This window comes from Salmo salar, chromosome 18 (assembly GCF_965601325.2).
Source record: "Salmo salar chromosome 18, fSalSal1, whole genome shotgun sequence".
Lineage (NCBI taxonomy): Eukaryota > Metazoa > Chordata > Actinopteri > Salmoniformes > Salmonidae > Salmo > Salmo salar.
In genome coordinates this window covers 41250001-41267093 of record NC_138308.1, presented here as the reverse complement: position 1 = coordinate 41267093, position 17093 = coordinate 41250001, and the positions used below count along the sequence as shown (strand labels likewise).

The 17093-nt window shown below is 42.1% G+C and overlaps 3 protein-coding genes across 3 annotated transcripts; 1 reads left to right on the top strand and 2 right to left on the bottom strand.

Moving 5' to 3' along the window:
* Positions 1–1011: 1011 nt before the first annotated feature.
* Positions 1012–5020, bottom strand: LOC106596057 (NADH dehydrogenase [ubiquinone] 1 beta subcomplex subunit 8, mitochondrial). The gene is given in 6 exon segments (XM_045701075.2): positions 1012–1177; positions 1876–2031; positions 3767–3866; positions 4229–4355; positions 4890–4908; positions 4910–5020. Coding segments are annotated over 6 exon segments (606 nt in total). The 3' UTR covers positions 1012–1084.
* A 926-nt stretch (positions 5021–5946) lies between these two features.
* Positions 5947–7840, bottom strand: LOC106596058 (glutathione peroxidase 6-like). The gene is made up of 5 exons (XM_014187378.3): positions 7528–7840; positions 7268–7361; positions 6697–6827; positions 6451–6581; positions 5947–6294 (listed from the first exon to the last, which is right to left on the bottom strand). Exons 2-5 carry the CDS (start codon positions 7350–7352, stop codon positions 6237–6239), a joined length of 405 nt encoding a protein of 134 aa, XP_014042853.1. The 5' UTR covers positions 7353–7361; positions 7528–7840; the 3' UTR covers positions 5947–6236.
* Positions 7841–8576: 736 nt separating this feature from the next.
* Positions 8577–15604, top strand: LOC106577353 (F-box/LRR-repeat protein 15). Its single transcript, XM_014155315.3, has 6 exons — positions 8577–8814; positions 9129–9288; positions 9411–9913; positions 13113–13260; positions 13557–13636; positions 15109–15604. Exons 1-5 carry the CDS (start codon positions 8789–8791, stop codon positions 13596–13598), a joined length of 879 nt encoding a protein of 292 aa, XP_014010790.1. The 5' UTR covers positions 8577–8788; the 3' UTR covers positions 13599–13636; positions 15109–15604.
* The last annotated feature ends 1489 nt before the right edge of the window (positions 15605–17093 follow it).

The following is a 17093-nucleotide window of genomic DNA, read 5'->3' as shown; positions in this document are numbered from 1 at the left end:
TACCCCTATTACAGGGGCTGAGTCACTGGCTTACTGGTGTTCTTCCATGCCGTCCCTGGGAGGGGTGCGTCACTTGAGTGGGTTGAGTCACTGACGTGGTCTTCCTGTCTCCCCCCTTGGGTTGTGCCGTGGCAGAGATCTTTGTGGGCTATACTCGGCCTTGTCCCGGGATGGTATGTTGGTGGTTGGAGATATCCCTCCAGTGGTGTGGGGGCTGTGCTTTGGCAAAGTGGGTGGGGTTATATCTTAGCTGTTATATCTTTTCCAGTGTCCTGTGGGAATTTAAATATGCTCTCTCTACTTCTCTCTTTCTTTCTTTCTCTCTCTCGGAGGACCATGCCTCAGGACTACCTGACTTGATGACTCCTTGCTGTCCCCAGTTCACCTGGCCGTGCTGCTGCTACAGTTCCAACTGTTCTGCCTGCAGCTATGGAACCCTGACCTGTTCACCAGACGTGCTACCTGTCCCAGACCTGCTGGAACCCTGACCTGTTCACCGGACGTGCTACCTGTCCCAGACCTGCTGTTTTCAACTCTCTAGAGACAGCAGGAGCGGTAGAGATACTCTCAAAGATCGGCTATGAAAAAGCCAACTGACACTCACTCTTGTGTTACTGACTTGTTGCACCCTCGACAACTACTATGATTATTATTATTTGACCATGCTGGTCATTTATGAACATTTGAACATCTTGGCCATGTGCTGTTATAATTTCCACCCAGCAGAGCCAGAAGAGGACTGGCCACCCCTCATAGCCTGGTTCCTCTCTAGGTTTCTTCCTAGGTTTTGGCCTTTCTAGGGAGTTTTTCCTAGCCAGTGCTTCTACACCTGCATTGCTTGCTGTTTGGGGTTTTAGGCTGGGTTTCTGTACAGCACTTTGAGATATCAGCTGATGTAAGAAGGGCTATATAAATACATTTGATTTGATGTTTTAAAGTTTGAAAAGCCATTCAATCTTAAAAGGGGTTTAGAAGGAGTAGCTTTCCAAAGAATAAGATATAGGTCAAAGATCAGAAATGTGACTGAAGTCACACTAATAACTCTTTATTAGACAGAAATATACACATTTAGAGAAGTAGATATTTAAATGATAAAATGTTTGACTTCTTCAGGTTGTTTCTCAGGATCCTCTCCTCTCTCTAGGTGCAGGTCGCTGTAAGGATATTGTTTCGGTGCCTGGAATAGAGAACAGGGATGACCTAACAGGGGGCATCAGACAGGATGTACCTATTCACCTTTCCTACAGAAGAGGACATTTGAAGACCTTTTTACTATTTAAAACAGGTGTTTGGTGATTGTGTGCGAGGTGCTCAATGGTCTTCAATAAATACCAGAGAGCTATCATAAGGAAATTAAGTAGCAAAATATAGTGGAATATGATAATTGTGCTTCAGTTACCAATGCATGTCTTCGCTCTATTGAATTGGTAGCAGGGCAAGGAAACAAATGAAAACACTAACAGCAGTAGCATCATCTCCGACTCCGTGTACACTCGTCATTAAACCGTATTCAGGGATCAGATCTGTCGCTCCAACTGTAAAATCCAATATTAGTGTCCACGGGACACATATGAGGGGTAGACCCAAAGGCTGTAATTGTATAGGTCCTTTTCAATTCCAGATGTCATAGTAAAAGATCTTGAGATACCAAAATGGGAAAGGGTTTCAATACAACAGGAAAGCATATCATTATATTATCTTCTGGTCTGTGACATCTTAGGGGTTACAACAGCGATTACGGAAGAAGAAAAAAAATGTATGAAATGTATGCATTCACTACTGTAAGTCGCTCTGGATAAGAGCGTCTGCTAAATGACTAAAATGTAAATGTACAACTGAGACAAAGACTGATGCTTTGCTCAATGCAATACTTACCACAGGCTGGTAAGATGGAAACTTCTCCCCAAGGTAGAACATCAGCAGCATGAATCCAACGAAACCAAACAGATGTTTGCACATGGTGTGCCAGTCCACAGGGCTGGGCGACGTGTCCACTCGATTCCTGATGAACATGTCAAAATCCCAGTGGATCTAGAACGAAAACATGCAACAGGCAAGAACCCAACATGTTTGTTTCCAACATTAGGGCTGTTTTCCTAAATGAGTTAATCCGCTTTGCGTTGTTTTCTTGCCGCGACACTAAACAAGTATCAGGATACTGGTATTGTCCCAGACCTAATATATAGTGTTATTAGTCAGTTGTGTGGTCACGATACTTGTAGGCAGATGTCTTTTATTTTTAATATACACTGAAAAATAAATAAACCAAACATGCAAAGATTTTACTGAGTTACAGTTCATAAGGAAATCTGTCATTGAAATACATTCATTAGGTCCTAATCTATGGATTTCACATGACCGGGAATACAGATATGCATCTGTTGGTCACAGATACCGTGTGGATCAGAAAACCAGTCAGTATCTGGTGTGACCACCACTTGCCTCATGCAGCGCGACACATCTCCTTCACATAGAGTTGATCAGGCTGTTGATTGTGGCCTGTGGAATGTTGTTCCACTCCTCTTCAATGGCTGTTCGAAGTTACTGGATATTGGCTGGAACTGGAACACTGTCGTACACGTGGATCCAGAGCATTCCAAACATGCTCAATGGGTGACATGTCTGGTGAGTATGCAGGCCATGGAAGAACTGGGACATTTTCATCTTCCAGGAATTGTGTACAGATCCTTGTGACATGGGTCCATGCATTATCATGCTGAAACATGAGGTGATGGCGGCAGATGAATGGCACGACAATGGACCTCAGGATCGCGTCACGGTATCTCTGTGCATTCAAAATGGCCATTGATTAAATGCAATTGTGGTCATTGTCCGTAGCTTATGCCTGCCTGCCTGCCTATACCATAACCACACCATGGGGCACTCTGTTCCCAACAGAAAACCGCTCACCCACACAACACCATACACGCTGTCTGCCATCTGCCCGGTACAGTTGAAACCGATATTCACCCATGAAGAGCACACCTCCCCCTCTTTCCCAGTGGCCATCGAAGGTGAGCATTTGCCCACTGAAGTCAGTTACGACACCAAACTGCAGTCAGGTCAAGACCCTGGTGAGGACGACAAGAACGAAGATGAGCTTCTCTGAGATAGTTTGTGCAGAAATTCTTTGGTTGTGCAAACCCACAGTTTCATCAGCTTGTACGGATGGCTGGTCTCAGACGATCCCACAGGTGAAGAAGCTGGATGTGGAGGTCCTGGGCTTGCGTGGTTACACGTGGTCTGCGGTTGTGAGCCCGGTTGGAAGTAGTGCAAAGTTCTCTAAAATGACATTGAAGCGGCTTATGGTAGAGAAATTAACATAACTCTGGTGGACATTCCTGCAGTCAGCATACCAACTGCACACTCCCTCAAAATTTGAGACATCTGTGGCATTGTGTTGTGTGAAAAAACTTTACATTTTAGTGGCCTTTTATTGTCCCCAGCACAAGGTGCACTTTTGTAATGATCATGCTGTTTAATCAGCTTCTTGATATGCCACACCTGTCAGGTGGATGGATTATCTTGGCAAAGAAGAAATGCTCACTGACAGGGATGTAAACAAATGTATCAAAATGGGAAAGAAATCCACCTTTTGTGCATATGAACCATTTCTGTGATATTTTATTTCAGCCCATGAAACCAACCTTTTACATGTTGCATTTATATATTTTTGTTCAGTGGAAGTATTGTGAGATCTGATACTGTATCCTGACAACACTATTAGTCAGTCAGTGTGTAGAAATATACCCCACGTCTATCTTACCGGCTCTCCCCAGTTCCTCCTCAGGTCTGGATGGTCCCAGGAATACCAGGGGTCTCTCTCATGCTGGGACCTGTCTGGCAATAGTGGGTAGTCTCCATATCTATAGAAACACAACAGGGGAAAAAGTGTGTAGGTGAATAAACCTTAGGTAATGCACAAATCCTGAAACCTTAAACTCCCATTGCTGTCCAATATTTTCTCTCATTCCATATATATATATATATATATTGCATCCCATAGGGCTCTGGTCAAAACTAGCACACTATGTAGGGAATTGTATACCGTTTGGGATGCAGAGCCTCAGTCATTTCAGTGAGTTCAACCCACAGGTTGAATTATCAAATCAATTTGCTAGTTGTCTGGCAAAGGAACATAGCTCCTGCTGTAATGGGGTGGTGTATAGATGACAGGAAAACAATGGCATGTGTGTCCTTCCTTATCCATGGTACCCCACTTCCTTACCCCTCGCCATTATCCGGGATTGGTTCATAATCCTCCACCCTCATGTTGTACTTCTTTGCTGCAGCTGCTCTCTCCTCGGGCGTCTTGGGGTATGGCCCTGGCAGCATGCCCTTGGAAGGTCCAGAGGCTAGACAACATTTGAAAACAAGTCAATACAGTACCATTTATCCCCATGATCAACCAGAGAGTGATTGTTAGCTAACTAGCCGTTTGAGAGTAACGTTAGGAATTGCTTTAAAAAATAATACACACACACACACACACACACACACACACACACACACACACACACACACACACACACACACACACACACACACACACATATATATAGTGCATCCCATTGGGCTCTGGTCAAAACTAGGTATATATACCTAGCGTATGTACTTGCACAAGTTATCCCAAGACCGTAACGTTGGCTGGCCAGGTAACCGTGTATGGGATCTAGCCTAATATTTGATCGTTGACAGCCAGCTACATACTACTGAATGACGCGTTAACTAACGTAAGTAAACCACTGAACGAGATGCAGCTCTGTTGTAGGCTAGCTCAAGGTTAGCGACACTTTGCCTGGCATGTTCTAACTTCCATTCCAACTTGATGCAGGTATTTTGCATTTGTACAATGATATCGCAAAAATCCTAAAGATCTATGAACCAACCTGCTCTGACTTGGGAGAAAAGCGCCGAGAAGCCTGGCTGTTTCCCTTTGGAAAGAGCTCGAGCCCAATTTCTGAACCCCACGGCAGCCATGTTCAATTGTTGCGGTGACATTGAACGGTGAAATACGCATGCGTCCAGTGATAACTACCGGAAATCCAATGTTTTTTTTCTTCTTTTTTTTCTCCCCCGCTTCGCTTCTTCTTCTTTGGGATTTGGTTGGTGGATTGCATCCAACTTGTTGGTGCATACAACGCCATCTACTGTATTGGAGTGTGAAGCCAGTCACAGCCCACCTACACTACCCTAGAAATCACTCTTTTCAATGGTGTCCTGTTCCTAAGAGCAAAGCAAGAAACAGATCTTGACCCAAGTTACGTGACACGGAGCGGCTGCTCCCTCTGATCAGAAGAGACACAAAAAAATATCACAAGTCCACTACTGGTTTCCTTCATCCTTTCTCACCCATCCTGAAACCACAAATGGATCCACCAAAAAGCAAGCGTCCACTTTCTCCAAAAATGTCACTCCTACTGGACCAGATTCTTCTCTATCCAAACTTGGCAGTCCTCACCATACTGCATCCTCACTCTCAGGTTCCGTCTCTGAGCTGCTGGAGGACGTATCCCTGTTTTTACACACAACGCCAAGCTCCCTCACCACACCACCTGCCACCGCAGTTAATTCAGCCTCATTCTCGCCACATTCAATTTCCTTCTGTAGCTTTTACAAAGGTTCTGCCATTCCATATTCACTCAAAACATATTCCACTTTTCTTCCTTGTCTGCCCCCTTACCACCTTAAAAAAGGGGGTATTTTTCCAGAATAGCAGTCTCTTTGATCAGAAAAATGTCAAAGTATAGAAATGTCAAACAGAAAACAATCCAAATAATGAATTGTATTTTATCCTTAAACATCCACAAAGTGCTCAGTTAAATTGTGTATATTCTGTATGCATTGTATATCATTCCATACATGTAGGTTTGAGTTTCTATGCAGCTGGAGACTTGGTTTTCTCCTACTGTAGCCTAAAAATGTTGTTTTAACAATGTTAAACAATTAAATGGACAACACATTTTAAGATTTATTGACTAACTCTGTTTTGCAACAATAACAAATGGGAGTAGTTAGTTATATTGAGACCATAGTGATAGGCCTACTGATCACCAACAGGGGCTGGAGGGATCTGATATTCTGAGTGAATGCACTGAAACTCAGAGTCCTTCTCCCTTCTCCATCAGATCCAGCTCAGCTGCATTTAGTCTGCATTTACTGAGGGTTCGTCACTCTGCCTCTGCTGGTGAAAGACCCACTTTCTTGACAGCCATAAAGGGAACAGATGACTCCATTTATAGTAGGCCTGCGATGTCTTTCTCCACGTTCTCAGTAGGGCCATGAAGTTCATAACTGGGGAAAAGGAGAGGCCATTATAGAACAGGACATTAAGTATTTTCAAATCTTATTTGTAAATTCATGAATTAATGAATTATATGAATGAATTCATGAATGATTGATACACATATATATCTGTCAAGTCATTTTTCATGAATGTGTTTAACTTACCGCCTGAAAGGCGCCCCATCAGAATTGATTAGAAACTTCTCAAAGTTCCAGCGAATGTCATTGACTTTGATGGGTGACCAGTAGAACTTCTTTATATCTCCTATGACAGGGTTCACATAGGGCAAAGACTCCTGTTGTACAAGACATTAACAAATGCTGTTAGTGAGGTCTAATGTCCATAAGGTATTCAACTTGCCCCCAGAGTGCAGTACACAATAGTGCATAAGGACATGTCAAATATACTACCTTGAGATAGGCGAAAAGAGGTTCTTCATTCAACCCATTGACCTCGATCTTGCCAAACACAGGGAACTTGGGGACAAACCCCCCACCTGGCCTTACATACTTGAGAAGGTTGAGGGTTTCATGATTAACCTCTGAAGGAAGAAACAACAACAAATGCAACAGACCAGTGAGCTTATTAGTTCTGAAACAGAGGCTTTATAAAACAAAATGGTCTCGTCATCACACATGACAAACAAGCATACTATTTAACTTGGCAAGTCAATTAAGAACATATTCTTATTTACAATGACGGCCTACCCCTAACCCGGACAACAATGGGCCAATTTTTCGCCGCCCTATGGGACTCCCAATCACAGCTGGTTGTGATACAGCCTGGAATTGAACCAGGGTCTGTAGTGAGATGCAGTGCCTTAGACCGCTAGCACTGAGATGCAGTGCTTTAGACCGCTGCGCCACTTGGGAGCCCACACATGAGCGTTTTGATACTTAGCATTACTCCTAGAGACAAAGTAGGCCTAGAAGTTACAACAGATCAAAAACCTTTATTGTTATTTCAAAAAGACTCTCTTACCAGGTGCCTGAAGACCAAACTGATTGCAGGAGAATCCCAGGACAGTGAAGTTGAGGTCACCAAACATTTCCATGAGTGCATTCATTCTGTGGTACTGTTAGATGACACATCAAATTAGAACACCACCTCAACATTCCCCTTGGACTGACTGTAGAATATCTCTAATACTACAACACAATCAAACGTTTGGCCTATGCCAGCTGACCATTATTAGGCTTTTAGCCTGTATAGGCTAGCACCATGAATCATCGTTAGCCTACCTCCTCTATTGTTGACCCTCAGAAGGTGGCCAGGTTGACAATGAGGAGCACCTTGCCCCTGTAGTTACTGAGAGGAACGCTCTGACCGTCCAAGGTCTCAGCGCTGAAATCATAGATTGATTTAACACACGCCATTAGAGGTTCTACTTCTTCTTTAGCTTGTAGCCTATATCCAGAGCAGAGCAGTTAGTCAGCGGTGGGTATTCACTAAGCCACCCTGTTGGTCCTCCTCATTCAGAGAACCATAACTATAGGCTCAGCAATTGTTCAGCATGGTTGACTCCATTGTGTCCCTGGATGCTAAGAGATGAATTGCCGGGATGGTTATTTGTTCAGCAGTTTGCATGGGTATGCAGATCATGTTAGTGACAGTTTGTCATTGGTTATCTCTCATTATTCACATGACAGGTATGTAAAAAAAATCTATGCATATATTGGAAATACTGTAGAACAATAGTAAACTAATATAGGTGCTGTTCCTGGGGTCACTATAGGACATACAATCTATTTTACAATAAAAATAATGTACTATATCCTCAGATTCTTGATTATTTTGTACATGGTAGAGAATTAAGTATGATCAACATAACCAAAGCTTAGATGGAATTTAATATTTCATTAATTGAGCCTGTTGGTTATTGCTGTGTCAAGGCTTGGCCTATACCTTTTGTTTGCCATACATAATACATTGCATTTGTAGAACACTTTTCATTTACTGACATTAATCAAAGCTCTTCACATTGTGAGCAACCATTGGATAATAAAATAATTCCTTCTGATAAAGAACTTATAAAATCATTCCTACAATTGCCAATATGACAAAAGAAAAGCAATGCTTTTCCTTATTTGGAGCGGTTACAGGAAATATATTATTCCTCTCGTGTTACAGACATTGACCGGGGGTGCGTATCGGTAAAATCCACAGGCGTCGAAATGTCACTTGGATCCTAACGCTCGGTCGTATATTTTTACCAAAACATCGCACATACTTGTCAAAGACCATCAATAATTACTCCAATGTATTATTTTTCTCAGCTTTATTTCTCCCAAAACAAACACATTTAGTGAGATATAGATTCCCTATTCCTGCGCTGAGAGGTTGACTCTACATTATGGAACGTACCCAGTGTCGAACCCGGAAGTTTGGGAATACAGCCCAAAAAGCTGTCGCTGAGCCAGAAAGCTTCAAACAAGGCTCACAAGATAGCTAACAATCTGTCGTTGTACATGTAGCTATCTCGCATATTTCTGCGGATTCAAAATGGATGCGGAAACAGAGTGTTGCAAGTATGTATTTTGTAAGCACACATGTATTTTTGTTTTAACGTTACAATAAAAACGTGTCAGCAGAACTAGTTAGCTAACCGTTAGTTACCTATTCTTACTACTGTGTTTTGCTACGGCAGTTGGAGAATGCATGTCCTGCCTTGTCTTGCAGAATCATCACATCATGCCTTACGGTTGAGCTAACTAGCTACATATCTAGCCATCACTCTTTGTAGCGCTAGTTAGAACGTGAGGCAGACGTTGATGTGTGACTGTGCTACATTTGTCCATTAACTTGTTCATCAGTTGATCAAGTTTGAAATGTCTGTTGGCAGATGTCACCTCTTGGATTTGCCCTGGGAGGATGTGTTGGTAACGCACATCTTCTGCTACCTGCCATTACGCCAGCTGGTGCGGCTACAGAGAGTGAGCAAGCAGTTCTATGCCCTCATCCAGGTGTACCTGGCCAACTGTCGCACCTTTGACCTCACACAGGTAGGCCACACAAAATCCATTCTATTTATTACAGGATTTCCTTACAGTTTCTTGTACTTAAATGCTCATGCACTATTTAGCCTAATACCCAGTTTAAGATCACACTCCTGTAATGTTCACAGATAGGGCCTAGCCTTCCCAAGGAGGCATTCTGCAACATACTAAGGGACAACAAAGTCCTACAGAACTTGTCCGTCCAGAACTGCTCCGATTGGGTGACAGACACGGAGCTGCTGCCTGTGATTGGCCAGAACCAGCACCTGCTGAGAGTAGACATGAGGGGGTGTGACCGGCTGACCCGTCACTCCTTAGTAGCCGTGTCGTTGAGCTGCACACACCTGCAGTACCTGGGCCTGGCCCACTGTGAATGGGTGGACAGCCTGTCCATACGCAGCCTGGCTGACCACTGTGGGGGCCTGAGGTCCATCGACCTGACCGCCTGCCGCCAGCTCAAAGACGAGGCCATCTGTTATTTATCCAAGAAGTGTCTGAAGATGAGGTCGTTGTCTGTGGCGGTCAACGCCAACATTACAGACGTGTCTGTGGAGGAAGTGGCCAAGAACTGCAGGGAGCTGGAACAGCTGGACCTGACAGGCTGCCTGAGGGTTAGGAACGACTCCATCAGGTACTGTTGTTTGGATACACTGACTGCTCAAATCATTGGTATCATCTCTCTCTGTGTGTGTTTGTTTGTATTTTGCTAATGTAGGTTATCTATATACTAGTCAGGTTTATATACTATTTAGGTTCTAGTGAGGTTTATATACTATTTAGGTTCTAGTCAGGTTCATGTACTAGTCAGGTTTATATACTATTTAGGTTCTAGTCAGGTTCATATACTAGTCAGGTTTATATACTATTTAGGTTCTAGTCAGGTTTATATACTATTTAGGTTCTAGTCAGGTTGATATTACTTGTCAGGTTGATTTTACTAGTCAGGTTCATGTACTAATCAGGTTGATTTACTAGTCAGGTTCATGTTCTAGTCAGGTTCATATACTAGTCAGGTTTATATACTATTTAGGTTCTAGTCAGGTTCATATATTAGTCAGGTTTATATACTATTTAGGTTCTAGTTAGGTTCATATATTAGTCAGGTTTATATACTATTTAGGTTCTAGTCAGGTTGATATTACTAGTCAGGTTGATTTTACTAGTCAGGTTCATATACTAGTCAGGTTCATGTCTTGTTAATATACTAGTCAGGTTCATGTTCTAGTCAGGTTCATGTTCTAGCCAGGTTCATGTTCTAGCCAGGTTCATGTTCTAGCCAGGTTCATGTTCTAGCCAGGTTCATGTTCTAGCCAGGTTCATGTTCTAGCCAGGTTCATGTTCTAGCCAGGTTCATGTTCTAGCCAGGTTCATATACTAGTCAGGTTCATGTCTTGTTAATATACTAGTCAGGTTGATGTACTAGTCAGGTTGATGTTCTAGCCAGGTTGATATACTAATATTGTTCTAGCCAGGTTGACATACTAGTCAGGTTGATGTACTAGTCAGGTTGATGTACTAGTCAGGTTGATATACTAGTCAGGTTCTACTCAGGTTGATGTTCTAGTCAGGTTCTACTCAGGTTGATGTTCTAGTCAGGTTGATGTTCTAGTCAGGTTGATGTTCTAGTCAGGTTGATGTTCTAGTCAGGTTGATGTTCTAGTCAGGTTCATGTACTAGTCAGGTTCATGTACTAGTCAGGTTCATGTACTAGTCAGGTTCATGTACTAGTCAGGTTGATGTACTCGTCAGGTTCATGTACTAGTCAGGTTCATGTACTCGTCAGGTTCATGTACTAGTCAGGTTCATGTACTAGTCAGGTTGATGTACTCGTCAGGCTCTAGTCAGGTTGATGTACTTGTCAGGCTCTAGTCAGGTTGATGTACTCATCAGGCTCTAGTCAGGTTGATGTACTCGTCAGGCTCTAGTCAGGTTGATGTACTGGTCAGGTTGATGTACTGGTCAGGTTGATGTACTGGTCAGGTTGATGTACTCGTCAGGTTGATGTACTATTCTAGGCATGTTTATGTACTAGTCAGATTGATTTTGACTAAAAGATGTGTCACTGTCTTTCTACTGTCATGTTCCACCTGTATGTCTCGCTCTGGGCTGACATTTTACGGTGACATTTGTCGTGTCTCTAGTATAATTAAATGAGATGACAGGCTATTTTGTCATATTGATTACCTAACGTTTGATTGATTATGTGATTGAATTAAACCATGCAACAATTAACTCGTTAATAACCTAGGGCACCACGGAAGAGTGTTTATAGACCTGGTGTCTTCCTAATAAACTTTTAAAGATCTGAAGATGTTTTACATCAATAGCAGTCAATTATTTATCGTCACCTTATTCAGTCTCATCTGAACTTCATAAAATTCTTGGTTATCTTCACGAACCCTGGCTAACAAGTTGAATCAGTAATACAGTAATTGGCTTAATTATTTATTTACTAAATACCTAAATAATCACACAGAATTACATAGGATGGACCATACATCGATTACTAATCATGTCATAAAAGAAAAGTCCCTAGTGGACGAAACCGATATGACGCCTGGTTACACAAAGAAAGGGGCTTGGGTTTGAATGAAAGAGCGGGAATACCGAGGGACGAAGGGGATTGGGTTGCTATCAGACCTTGAGAAGCTATGCTACCGTAAATACAGAATCTTATGCATTCTAATAACAGCCCATTCGGAAAAGAAAAATGCAAGATATATATTTACACTGAGCTGCGCTTCAATAGATGGGTCGAAGATGGAAGACTAGTTTGCCCAGCAGAGATCGCCATTGTCCTTTGAAGAATCTTTCTGGTCGTAGTGTTGTCGAGCGGATACGTTATAGCCTGTCGTTGTTATTAGGAGATTGTCTGTCCTTTCCTAGGCCACGTACGTTTGCAGCGGATAACTCGACTTCTAGGATGTATCACTTTTTCATTAGTGAACAAGAGTTCAAAGTACATACCATTTTGCCATAATTAGCTTGTGCTGAATTCTGGCTGGTCTAGTAGAAATTCATCCTTCCAGCGTAGTGATCGTCACCTCCACGTGATCTGGTCTCATGTACATTTCGTTATGTAGCGTGGATATTCAACCACCGCTCACGCTGGGCTTTGCTTAGTCTGATGTGAATTGGGTCACGGGGGCTTTATACTGGGGAAGAGAAGGGCGTGTTTCATCCCTCTCCAACCAATGTCTGTTCAGTTGGGCGTGGCCACTGAGTGAGCATAAAATGACTTATGAAAACAATTCTCTCATTTAGAAAGATAAAATTACATTTAATATTTTCCCAAATAGTTTCATATTTAAACATTTAAATTGCATAGCAATTCCATGTGAATCTGATGACTAGAATGTGTAGACTTTCCAAGAAACAATTTATGTCTTCCTATCATCAGTAATAATTTCTCAGACGACAACTGATCTGACATCATATTCTTTAAGTACCAACGGACACTTTCAACTGGTTGGATTACAGAAATATTGTTCCATTCCCCAACCTTTTGATGTTACCATACTATCTCTATGTTAACAAAGGGCTTTCCAAGAGTTCATTCTGTAGAGAGAGAAAAGGGGAAAAGGTATTTATGGTGGAGGGGGAGGTCATAAACCTCACCCAACAGGGTAATGTCATGACACATTTTTTTAGATCTGCAATGGCACACCTGTAAGAACCCTCTTCGTGCTGTGTCCAGGACGGTTGCAGAGTATGTCCTGCTCCAGCTTGCTTTGGATGAAGGGGAGACTGGCACTCCTACTTTGATGTTCACTGGTAAACCTGTCCTTACACCTTTTGGTCCTGCTGTGTGTGTATGTGCGTGCGTGCAGGACTGTTGCAGAGTACTGCCCCAAGCTGCAGTCTCTGAAGGTGAACCATTGTCACAACGTGACAGAGTCCAGTCTGGACCCTCTGCGGAAGAGGAACGTTGAAATTGACGTGGAGCCACCATTACAGAGGGCCCTTGTGCTGCTGCAGGTATGAGGGCGAAGGACTCACTCATGTACAATTATTACTGTCATTTATAACATAACAATTAGTGTATTTGAATAATCACATATCACCCCCCCAGTTTTAACACTTGGAAGAACATCCAGTACCCTATACATTTAATGTGAATGGCTGAACACACAGTGTCTTGTATTGTTTCACTCAGGCATTGATGAAAACAATTGTACTGTAAGGACCATACAAAACAAAATGTCCATCTGAAAGGATATGAAGTATCATCTATAATGTGTTGTTGTCTGTCTATTTCCCTGGTGATACTGCAGGATGTGGTGGGGTTCGCTCCCTTCATCAACCTCCAGATCTAAAGGACATCTGTATTACTCATCCAACCAACTGAAAACAGGTAGGCTAGCTAGGCTAAAGTACATCTGTATTACTCATCCAACCAACTGAAAACAGGTAGACTAGCTAGGCTAAGGAACATCTGTATTACTCCTCCATCCAACCAACTGGAAACAGGTAGGCTAGCTAGGCTAAAGGACATCTGTATTACTCATCCAACCAACTGGAAACAGGTAGGCTAGCTAGGCTAAGGAACATCTGTATTACTCCTCCATCCAACCAACTGGAAACAGGTAGGCTAGCTAGGCTAAGGAACATCTGTATTACTCCTCCATCCAACCAACTGGAAACGGGTAGGCTAGCTAGGCTAAAGGACATCTGTATTACTCATCCAACCAACTGGAAACAGGTAGGCTAGCTAGGCTAAAGGACATCTGTATTACTCATTCAACCAACTGGAAACAGGTAGGCTAGCTAGGTTAATGAACAAATGTATTACTCATCCAACCAACTGAAAACAGGTAGGCTAGCTAGGCTAAGGAACATCTGTATTACTCCTCCATCCAACCAACTGGAAACGGGTAGGCTAGCTAGGCTAAAGGACATCTGTATTACTCATCCAACCAACTGAAAACAGGTAGGCTAGCTAGGCTAAGGAACATCTGTATTACTCCTCCATCCAACCAACTGGAAACAGGTAGGCTAGCTAGGCTAAGGAACATCTGTATTACTCCTCCATCCAACCAACTGGAAACGGGTAGGCTAGCTAGGCTAAAGGACATCTGTATTACTCATCCAACCAACTAGAAACAGGTAGGCTAGCTAGGCTAAAGGACATCTGTATTACTCATCCAACCAACTGGAAACAGGTAGGCTAGCTAGGTTAAGGAACAAATGTATTACTCATCCAACCAACTGAAAACAGGTAGGCTAGCTAGGCTAAGGAACATCTGTATTACTCCTCCATCCAACCAACTGGAAACGTGTAGGCTAGCTAGGCTAAGGAACATCTGTATTACTCATCCAACCAACTGAAAACAGGGAGGCTAGCTAGGCTAAAGGACATCTGTATTACTCATCCAACCAACCAACTGGAAACGGCTAGGCTAGCTAGGCTAAGGAACATCTGTATTACTCCTCCATTCAACCAACTGAAAACAGGGAGGCTAGCTAGGCTAAAGGACATCTGTATTACTCATCCAACCAACTGAAAACAGGTAGGCTAGCTCACTAGCTAACGCTTCTCAGAGTCAGCTAAATATTTTAAGCTTTTTGCTCTAAATACCTGTTTAGGGGTGTGACTATGTATTCATGCAGTATAAATGTTATGTAACTACAAATCTCCTGAAGTGTGCACTTATTCACTACTCCCCATATATAAAGTATTGGATAGGTGTAGGTATGGGCTAGACAGTTTCCACAATATTTATTATACCAGTACATGCAGTGCATACTTGGGGACAAAGGACAGATTATTGGACTCTACTTTAATGTTCTGCAGTCTATGTAACCAGCGCTATTGTTTTTTCGCAGGTTTTCCTCCAATAGGAGAATGACCTGTTTCAGCTGAAACACACCCTGTGTGCTGGGACGTCAATTAAGCAATTCAAGGACAAACAAAAACGGATGTATATGGGAAATATATTGTGGAACTTGTCTCTTATTTATTACAGTGATGTTGCAGATTATAATTATGCACTTAGGAAAAGACTGAAGGAAGCCATGCACTTTTCAGTAACGCTGTCACGAGTCCAAAAGATTCCTGCTGTATTTATTTGTATCTCATCACATACTAACAACACTTTAGATGTTCTTGTGTTCTTTTAGCTTTTAAAAAGGACCATTACAACCAAAGGAGACGACGTAACTATAAGAGCATATTGTTGAGTTTTTGTGTTTATTGACATGTTACTCTGCTAAATGTATGTTACATACACCTCTAAATATTTCACGCAGATTAGCTAGGTAAAATGTTATATATTAGGTAGGTAAACGTTTTATATTAGGCAAATAAACATTTTATATTGTGTGTTTGCATTGACCTTACATTGACTGAAACTATGCTCTTACAATATCCTTTTTAATGGTAGTTGAGCTGATCAGTTCCGGCCCAGCCCACCATTTTGTTAAAATGTCATTTTAAAATGTTATAAGAATCTGGATACCGTGATCTTGAAATCCTACTTTTGCCTGTTTACTAAATCTGGTTTTCCATTTGAACATCTGAAAACATGTAGGACTAGTTGTAAAAGGACATTAGTTCAATAAGCTTTCTCATATGGTAGGCTATGAAGGACACATTTCTGTTTGTTTTTCAATAGTCACATATTACAATCCCAGTTTTACATCTTGGAAGAAACTTGAGAAGAACATGCAGTGTAAATGACATTTTAATGTGATTGGCTGATCACCCCACATCGTATAGTTTCACTGAGGAGTTGCAGTATTGAAACTAGTTGTATTCTATGTGTAATGAGGACCATCCAATCATGTCTATCTGAGAATATAAAGTACTATCTATAACCTATGAGCTTTATCTTTGTCTTGCTAGTTATCTTACTACATTATCTCTGGGTGGCAGTTGGAACAGGACTTTGTGTAGACATAACACTACAACTAGAAGGAATGCTCTCTTCCTGTAACAAACATATGCCTGTACATGTGCACGTCATTGAACTTCAAGTGAAGTGGTTTGAAAACGTACTTCAATTCAGGCATAGAAGGTGCCACTGTACTTCTAATTATCCCACAATGCTTCACTGCGAATTGAGAAGTGGGTATTTTTACTGTCACAGTACTCAACCTCCTGACTGTTAATGCAACAGGCTGGGAGCAACACAGGGCCTGTTTTACAGCCTTACCCTTGTAACAGTTTAGGGGTTAAATGCCTTGCTCAAGACCACAATGGCAGTAGGGGATGGCACCAGCCCTGTGCCTGTTGTCTTTTAAATGCTGTGCTTGATTTAGCTTACCTGGTGCAATGGAATCAATGGTATAGTCCCAAAAGTGCAAACCCCACTTACCCATCTGGCACTCCAGACAGGCTCAAACATCAGGCTGAATGAAATCAACTTGAACTTTTATACTGTTGGTCCTACTTCAGGAATCCTCACATGCTGACAGCTTTCTGACTAGCTGGAGGACCCAGTGTTATACCTCCTCACAGTAATATTATGCCAGTAAATATCTGAAGGCAAATGCACAAACATACAGAGACAGTCCTGAGGTAACCAAATACTGTATATGAGCAATGTATATTTTGAAGTGTTCTTGTAGGTTAGCTAAGGCTTAATGCCCGAGGAGGTAGAGTAGCATATTATGCTTCTGAGAATAGAATGTTGATGCCTGGACGATGTAGAAACGATGTAGAATTGCATCATTTAAATGTAGTATTTTCTTAAATACGTCTGCAAGACGTCTTGCCAATTAACAAACTATGTCTAAACTGCATCTTCCCATGCGTAATGTATATAGGATACATCGTGCCTACGTTGGGCAGAGGTTTGTGTGCTATCTGG

Excerpts from the sequence above, each read along its gene's own strand:
- LOC106596058 (XM_014187378.3), bottom strand. The coding sequence starts at position 7,352 with ATGAATGCACTCATGGAAATGTTTGGTGACCTCAACTTCACTGTCCTG. Across the intron at positions 6,828-7,267 it reads GTTTGGTCTTCAGGCACCTG|AGGTTAATCATGAAACCCTC; the intron begins GTAAGAGAGTCT and ends TTCTTCCTTCAG. Across the intron at positions 6,582-6,696 it reads CTCTTTTCGCCTATCTCAAG|GAGTCTTTGCCCTATGTGAA; the intron begins GTAGTATATTTG and ends CTTGTACAACAG.
- LOC106577353 (XM_014155315.3), top strand. The coding sequence starts at position 8,789 with ATGGATGCGGAAACAGAGTGTTGCAA. Across the intron at positions 8,815-9,128 it reads GCGGAAACAGAGTGTTGCAA|ATGTCACCTCTTGGATTTGC; the intron begins GTATGTATTTTG and ends GTCTGTTGGCAG. Across the intron at positions 9,914-13,112 it reads GTTAGGAACGACTCCATCAG|GACTGTTGCAGAGTACTGCC; the intron begins GTACTGTTGTTT and ends GCGTGCGTGCAG.